Source organism: Oncorhynchus kisutch, unplaced genomic scaffold (genome assembly GCF_002021735.2).
Source record: "Oncorhynchus kisutch isolate 150728-3 unplaced genomic scaffold, Okis_V2 Okis02a-Okis13b_hom, whole genome shotgun sequence".
Classification (NCBI taxonomy): domain Eukaryota; kingdom Metazoa; phylum Chordata; class Actinopteri; order Salmoniformes; family Salmonidae; genus Oncorhynchus; species Oncorhynchus kisutch.
The window spans coordinates 3,960,261-3,969,024 of NW_022261979.1; the positions used below are offsets into that span (position 1 = coordinate 3,960,261).

The 8,764-nt window shown below is 46.9% G+C and overlaps 1 protein-coding gene across 5 annotated transcripts in view; it reads right to left on the bottom strand.

Moving 5' to 3' along the window:
- tax1bp1b (Tax1 (human T-cell leukemia virus type I) binding protein 1b) overlaps nucleotides 1-8,647 on the bottom strand; it is a 36,594-nt gene extending 27,947 nt beyond the window's left edge. For 4 of the 5 annotated variants that reach the window (XM_031812092.1, XM_031812090.1, XM_031812093.1 and 1 more), the window contains exons 1-2: nucleotides 8,496-8,620; nucleotides 3,008-3,201 (exon numbers count right to left, since the gene is read on the bottom strand). In XM_031812092.1, coding sequence (XP_031667952.1) covers nucleotides 3,008-3,184 — 177 coding nt within the window. In that variant the 5' untranslated portion in view covers nucleotides 3,185-3,201; nucleotides 8,496-8,620. Of the gene's footprint in view, nucleotides 1-3,007; nucleotides 3,202-8,495 lie in introns of all 5 variants that reach the window. The other variant, XM_031812091.1, reaches the window with a different exon arrangement.
- Between the last annotated feature and the right edge of the window lie 117 nt (nucleotides 8,648-8,764).

An 8,764-nucleotide genomic window follows, 5' to 3' on the forward strand; every position in this document is an offset into this window, starting at 1 on the left:
GTAGCTAGCATAGTACGCTGCAGGTTAGGGACTAGTAGCTAGCATAGTACGCTGCAGGTTAGGGGCTAGTAGCTAGCATAGTACGCTGCAGGTTAGGGACCAGTAGCTAGCATAGTACGCTGCAGGTTAGGGGCTAGTAGCTGTGCTCTACGACAGGATAATTATAAAGGATGTGTTTGCCTGTCCCGGCACTCCTCTATCACAGTTTGTGTGTGTGCGCTCAGAGCACAACTCAAAGCAACCATTCCAACATCAAAGAGCCATAGACAGATAGAACAGGCAGAAGACACGGTGCTGCCTAACAAGAGTCTGTCTGTCCCCCACTGCTCTGCTGCTGATGCTAAATAAATGGTTGGATGAAACATTTTGTTTATCTTGGCGAGTGGTACCGTGCAATTGTAACAGTATAACTTTAGACCGTCCCCTCGCCCATACCCGGGCACGAACCAGGGACCCTCTGCAAACATCAACAACAGTCACCCACGAAGCATTGTTACCCATCGCTCCACAAAAGCCGCGGCCCTTGCAGAGCTACTTCAAGGTCTCAGAGCAAGTGACGTCACCGATTGAAACGTTATTTAGCGCGTACCACCGCTAACTAAGCTAGACGTTTCACATCAGTTACACAATTATGACATTTGTTGTACACAACTATTGGTTTGCATAGCCTAGGTACATATACAAATGTTCTGAGAAACTAGGTTAAATCATGGAAAAGCAACCTTTCAGTTAGTGGCCCAGCGCTCTAACCGCTAGGAAACCTGCTGCCCTACACACCCAGTATAGTTTTAACACCCTATTGCTCTACCCTATCATGACCTATCAGATCAGTGCAGATGAAGAGAAAAAGACAAGGACAGGAAACCATTTCAGGCTGAAAGATAAAGACAAAATGTTTATCTGAGTTCATCCGTTATGAGGCGATAGCAGCTCCAAGTCACTAGGGGGCGATAGCACCTTACAGGCTGAGGTATTGGACCCAGCCGTGAAGCTGCATCACACAGCACAGCTCTGGGGACAGTGAGTGAAGTATAATTTGATAAAAAAATAATCTGTGTGTTTTGGTATGAGGCCTTAATAATTTTTATCTACTTCCACTGTCCTCCAAGAGTTGCTGGATTTCCTCGTCACTTCAGTTTGGTCCTCAAGTTAGGTAGCAGTAGTGTTCTTCCCTTCCCACAGAGAGAGAGTGAGTCATGGTCCAGGTATCTGTCCTCCTGTGAGTGTTGCCTGGAGCTCAGCTTGGCACCCCAGCCTCCTGTCTGTCAACACGCCCGGGAACATTTACACGATTTATGTTCCACACTGCTCTGCTTTTTCCACCTTGGTGAATTAGCTTGTGTGGGGTTTGGGAGAACTTGCACCACTGCTGCAGTTAGGTGCTGTGGTATGACATCGCCATCAGACAACACTCCAATCAAATCCACGACTCCAATATTTCAAACAAATTCCCAGATGTTCACTGATCCTCCCCCTTGTGTCGGACGCTGCGTCCCAAATTACACACGATCCCCTACATAGTGCTCTAAAGTAGTGCCCTATATAGGGAACAGGGTGCCATTTGGGACAGACAGTCTCAGTCCCAATATAACAACAAGACTGACTGGAGCTTGTCCTCCTCTCTGCCATGCTACACTTCACAGATTAAACAGCAGGTTCATGTTTAAAAGAAACTTGTGTTCTGCTTTTATGGAGACAGTTTATGGTTCTGGTTTAAACTCAAACTTAATCATTTTATCCGTTCAATTAGATATAATTATATGACACTGAAAGTCACTTTTTACTGAAGGCTTCTGCCATACGCTCTGATAAAAATAAAATCTGCAGTGCCATAAAACTACAGAGAAACAGAAGCAATCGTGTGTGTGTGTGTGTGTGTGTGTGTGTGTGTGTGTGTGTGTGTGTTGAACTGCATTCAATCCAGCCCACATAGAGAGAAAGCAGAAACAGACTGCTGCTTTGATCTGGTCTGATGAGATGTGAGCCCAGACATACAGACCACCTCTCATCAGTTCCACATCTCCTTTATAGTAGCATTCCTGCTGCTGGATGAGGCCCTCGCCCAGCTTCACTCTGCCCGCTATCTTTCACTACAGAAGTGGCTCAAATCAATACCTGCCAGTGCATTGGATTTAATGTGCTCCTATAACCAGATCCATCTGGGACACGCCAGTCTGCAGAGCAGGACAAAAAGACCCCCCCCCCCCCTTCTGCTCTGCCAACCTCACTTTTCATACTGAGAGTGCACTCAAACACAGTGGTTACAGGACATGGTTTACCTTACTTTAAAAAAACACTTACTTTTTTTTTTTTTACATGAGTAAAGCAAAACCTCTCAGATAAACCAGGAGTCTTGAGAGTTCAGTTAAGTACTAAATGGTACCCTATATAGTGCACTATTGTTTACCAGAGCCATATGGAGCCTGACCAAAAGTAGTGCCCTATAAAAGGGGATCGGTAACTATTAGGGACACACAACAATTCTAATATGCTTGTTCACAGCGAGTGGATTGGGCCAGATAGGAACTATAGGTCAGTAGGTGTCCAGGTTCCCACTCTAGAAGTGTAATCAAGTTTGGAAGACAGATGCCCTTGGTCCTTTAAAATAGAATTGACCTGTTATGGGCAGATGAATAAGCAACATGACATTATTATTCTACACAGTGTGGCCAGGGGTACTTCCTGCTTACAGGCTTCAACAATAACACGATGACCACAACTGACCAGACTAACACTATGGGACGCATTGGGAACTAGTCTGGTCCCAGATCTGTTCGTGCTCTTGCCAACTCCATCGCTGTGGAATTTTTTTGGGGCGTGACAAGGTGTTGGCATGATAGCATAAACACAATGACACTATGGGCTAATTGGGAGGAGCTAAATAATGGCAGATTTGGAATTGTGTTTGATTTCTGTAAGCTGAAAGTAACCCTGTGTGATGTACGCTATATTACTGAGTCCACCTTAAAAGGGCGCATGGGAGAGGAAGGAGAGAGGACGGACTCACCTTGAATATGCCAACCCAGTCCTTCTGGTGTGGTTTGATGAACTGGGTGAGAGTGTAGTGACACTCTAGAGCGGCGTGGGGCAGGTAGCTCTTCCCCACGTTCTGGAAGATGACGTGTGCAAAGTTTGACGTGTCCATGGCACTGCCTACTGATGTCCCGTCCAGGAAGAGAGTCATCGGTCACTCAGCACAGGCTGCATGGGAAGAGAAGGAGGACAACAGGGAGGCATGGGTCACTCAGCACAGGCTGCATGGGAAGAGGAGGACAACAGGGAGGCATGGGTCACTCAGCACAGGCTGCATGGGAAGAGGAGGAGGACAACAGAGAGGCATGGGTCACTCAGCACAGGCTGCATGGGAAGAGAAGGACAACAGAGAGGCATGGGTCACTCAGCACAGGCTGCATGGGAAGAGAAGGAGGACAACAGAGAGGCAGGGGTCACTCAGCACAAGCTGCATGGGAAGAGAAGGAGGACAACAGAGAGGCATGGGTCACTCAGCACAGGCTGCATGGGAAGAGGAGGACAACAGAGAGGCATGGGTCACTCAGCACAGGCTGCATGGGAAGAGGAGGACAACAGAGGCATGGGTCACTCAGCACAGGCTGCATGGGAAGAGAAGGAGGACAACAGAGGCATGGGTCACTCAGCACAGGCTGCATGGGAAGAGGAGGACAACAGGGAGGCATGGGTCACTCAGCACAGGCTGCATGGGAAGAGAAGGAGGACAACAGAGAGGCATGGGTCACTCAGCACAGGCTGCATGGGAAGAGGAGGACAACAGGGAGGCATGGGTCACTCAGCACAGGCTGCATGGGAAGAGAAGGAGGACAACAGAGAGGCATGGGTCACTCAGCACAGGCTGCATGGGAAGAGGAGGACAACAGGGAGGCATGGGTCACTCAGCACAGGCTGCATGGGAAGAGAAGGAGGACAACAGAGAGGCATGGGTCACTCAGCACAGGCTGCATGGGAAGAGGAGGACAACAGAGAGGCATGGGTCACTCAGCACAGGCTGCATGGGAAGAGGAGGACAACAGAGAGGCATGGGTCACTCAGCACAGGCTGCATGGGAAGAGGAGGAGGACAACAGAGAGGCATGGGTCACTCAGCACAGGCTGCATGGGAAGAGGAGGACAACAGAGAGGCATGGGTCACTCAGCACAGGCTGCATGGGAAGAGGAGGACAACAGAGAGGCATGGGTCACTCAGCACAGGCTGCATGGGAAGAGGAGGAGGACAACAGAGAGGCATGGGTCACTCAGCACAGGCTGCATGGGAAGAGGAGGACAACAGAGAGGCATGGGTCACTCAGCACAGGCTGCATGGGAAGAGGAGGACAACAGAGAGGCATGGGTCACTCAGCACAGGCTGCATGGGAAGAGGAGGACAACAGAGAGGCATGGGTCACTCAGCACAGGCTGCATGGGAAGAGGAGGACAACAGAGAGGCATGGGTCACTCAGCACACGCTGCATGAGAAGAGAAGGAGGACAACAGAGGCATGGGTCACTCAGCACAGGATGCATGGGAAGAGAAGGAGGACAACAGAGAGGCATGGGTCACTCAGCACAGGCTGCATGGGAAGAGGAGGACAACAGAGAGGCATGGGTCACTCAGAACAGGCTGCATGGGAAGAGGAGGACAACAGGGAGGCATGGGTCACTCAGCACAGGCTGCATGGGAAGAGGAGGAGGACAACAGAGAGGCATGGGTCACTCAGCACAGGCTGCATGGGAAGAGAAGGACAACAGAGAGGCATGGGTCACTCAGCACAGGCTGCATGGGAAGAGAAGGAGGACAACAGAGAGGCAGGGGTCACTCAGCACAAGCTGCATGGGAAGAGAAGGAGGACAACAGAGAGGCATGGGTCACTCAGCACAGGCTGCATGGGAAGAGGAGGACAACAGAGAGGCATGGGTCACTCAGCACAGGCTGCATGGGAAGAGGAGGACAACAGAGGCATGGGTCACTCAGCACAGGCTGCATGGGAAGAGAAGGAGGACAACAGAGGCATGGGTCACTCAGCACAGGCTGCATGGGAAGAGGAGGACAACAGGGAGGCATGGGTCACTCAGCACAGGCTGCATGTGAAGAGAAGGAGGACAACAGAGAGGCATGGGTCACTCAGCACAGGCTGCATGGGAAGAGGAGGACAACAGAGAGGCATGGGTCACTCAGCACAGGCTGCATGGGAAGAGGAGGACAACAGAGAGGCATGGGTCACTCAGCACAGGCTGCATGGGAAGAGGAGGAGGACAACAGAGAGGCATGGGTCACTCAGCACAGGCTGCATGGGAAGAGGAGGACAACAGAGAGGCATGGGTCACTCAGCACAGGCTGCATGGGAAGAGGAGGACAACAGAGAGGCATGGGTCACTCAGCACAGGCTGCATGGGAAGACAACAGAAGTCCTGTATTCCAAAAAAGGAAAGGAGACAGCATCTTCTACAAATAACTCCAACAAGGTTTCAATTCATGGTGTTCTTTACAAAGCTCAGTCTCCAGAAGGGCAGATGACAGTGGGCCTATTAGCCCAGTAGATTCAGTTATGGCTCATTAGTCTGTCATAAAGATATTCATCTCTAGTAGCTGTCTTATAGGCTCATCCCGGACCAGAAATGCCGTCATCAATCTTGTTCACGTAGTTGTTCCCGTGGCGTGCACGACCACTGTTGCTGCCGTGGTGAATATGACTACTGTTCCCGGCCGTGGTGGATATGACTACAGTTGTTGCCATGGTGAATATGACTACTGTTGTTGCCGTGGTGAATATGACTACTGTTGTTGCCGTGGTGAATATGACTACTGTTGTTGCTGTGGTGTGCATGACTATGACACGCTCATCATCCCTGACTAGAGTTGACAAGGGTTGGTCTGATACGGTCTGTTCCCCAGCTCTTCACTAAACTATGAAGTCAATGACTGAACAAGCAGAAAGTTTAACATAACAACATCATAAGTCGATCTGGATAAGAGTATCTGCTTAGTCACTAAAATGTCAAATGTAATCTAAATGTACCAACAACAAAGGTCTTATCTAAAAATGCAAATCAAATTGGTTAGAACGGTGTTCTTCCTGTGTTTAGCTTTGCAGTGTGGTTGGCTGCATGGGAAGAGGAGGACAACAGAGAGGCATGGGTCACTCAGCACAGGCTGCATGGGAAGAGGAGGACAACAGAGAGGCATGGGTCACTCAGCACAGGCTGCATGGGAAGACAACAGAAGTCCTGTATTCCAAAAAAGGAAAGGAGACAGCATCTTCTACAAATAACTCCAACAAGGTTTCAATTCATGGTGTTCTTTACAAAGCTCAGTCTCCAGAAGGGCAGATGACAGTGGGCCTATTAGCCCAGTAGATTCAGTTATGGCTCATTAGTCTGTCATAAAGATATTCATCTCTAGTAGCTGTCTTATAGGCTCATCCCGGACCAGAAATGCCGTCATCAATCTTGTTCACGTAGTTGTTCCCGTGGCGTGCACGACCACTGTTGCTGCCGTGGTGAATATGACTACTGTTCCCGGCCGTGGTGGATATGACTACAGTTGTTGCCATGGTGAATATGACTACTGTTGTTGCCGTGGTGAATATGACTACTGTTGTTGCCGTGGTGAATATGACTACTGTTGTTGCTGTGGTGTGCATGACTATGACACGCTCATCATCCCTGACTAGAGTTGACAAGGGTTGGTCTGATACGGTCTGTTCCCCAGCTCTTCACTAAACTATGAAGTCAATGACTGAACAAGCAGAAAGTTTAACATAGCAACATCATAAGTCGATCTGGATAAGAGTATCTGCTTAGTCACTAAAATGTCAAATGTAATCTAAATGTACCAACAACAAAGGTCTTATCTAAAAATGCAAATCAAATTGGTTAGAACGGTGTTCTTCCTGTGTTTAGCTTTGCAGTGTGGTTGGTTCACAGAAAGCAGCAAGGATACCATCTCATTCAGACGGTTCTTATTTAGTAATCCAGATACGGCCTCTAGTTGTTTCATCCGCTGAGACCTCAGAGGAAAGAACCAAACTAAATGTTGTCGGTATATTTAGACAAAGGACTTGATCAGCGACCACAGTGAGAGAGTGTTTAATGTCCAAATGCTATTCCCCATATAGTGAACTATAAAGGGTATCGGTTTAGTCTGGCCTAAACTGTCGCCTAAATGTCCTCTGGCCACAACATCTGTCAGCATTTCCCTGAAACAAGATAAGAGATTCTACATTCCACACTGTTGCAATGAGAAAGAAGTTAACAGTCAAAGGACTTGTGCAAAAAATGCTGTCCACGATCTCATTCTCAACAGATAAAAGGTATATCACTGAAGTCTAGCTAAAAGTCTTATAAAGGCATGTAGGCTTTTTCATTTTATTTAACTTTTTACTTAACTAAGTCACTTAAGAACAAATTCTAACTTACAATGATGGCCTACCAAGAGCCAAAACACCTCATTTGGGGCCTGAGACTGGGATAAAAATAAATCTGAGAAAAAAAACACACATCATGACAAGAGAAACACCACAAACCTACATAAAGAGACCTAAAGATCAGACAAGATGAGCAGGAATTTCCAGTCTCTCTGTTCAGTCACAGTGACGTGTTCAGGAAAATGGTGCACAAGAGAAGTAACTAAGACAACATTGGTAAATAGAGAAAGAAAACACAGGCCAGGGGTTGTAATCTAGACAAAACACACCAGTAACACACACCACTTATTCTCACACTAAATCATGTTAAAAACAGGCTCGTACTAAAACATTTCCAAATTATACAATTCATCATTGCCAGACAATAGCAGAGCATTGTTCGACATGCCAAATGTATGTGACCTAAAAAATATATATATATATATATATATAATTATACATTTATTATATGGATTGTGATGAGTGACATGAACCTACCTAGTTTGGTTTTACAGGTTGATAGCATCTTTATCTGAACTGTTGACAACCCAGTGCGTGTGTCAGTGAGTGTGTCAGAGACAAATAATATCACTTAATGATGTAACTTTAGGGCTAGCTGACGTTAGTTAATGTAATGGCATTAGAATTAACTGGGCAAGTATCATACGGCTTCCAGACATAAATATAGCCATGTGGCAAAACAAAGAAAAAGGCCTAGCTAAATCGTGTAGTTAAACTGGCATCCTGCTGTAAAGTGCTTGTTTAGGCTAGTAATCTAACATATTGCTAGCTAACTCCTTAGAGATAGCCTAGCTAGCTTTAACAGAGATTAATGACTATTCTCGAAAATTCTCAGCCAACCTTGTACTATGTCCTCCCAAGATCGCGTGAGTTGTCCGTCCACCCACCTAGCTAGCTAGTTATCTGTTTGCTGCCCTGGCTTTGTCAGGGACCCTTTGGTTTGGCTAGTTAGCTAGCTAGTTAGTTCGTTAGCTAGCATATCAAGTTACCAGGGCAAGACGAATACATTTTTCAATAGTTGTTCTTTTTTATCGACAAGAGCACATAATATGATAACATACCCATTTGCCATGCTGAAGAGTAGAGGAAAAACAAAGATATTCGTCAAAACTGGTATTGACGCAGTTGCTCGATGTTAAACGCAATCCCCGTCCTCTCTTCCTGGAATAGAATAACAACATTAGCTACATCACTTCCGGAGAAATACCGTTATTTGTCATGTGGGAATTCCAAACGTGTTACAATGTAACAAATTGTTAACAACGTGTTGCTAAAATAACGAATGGCACAATGAATAGATATTTGACCCACTTTCTGTTACAGGAATTAA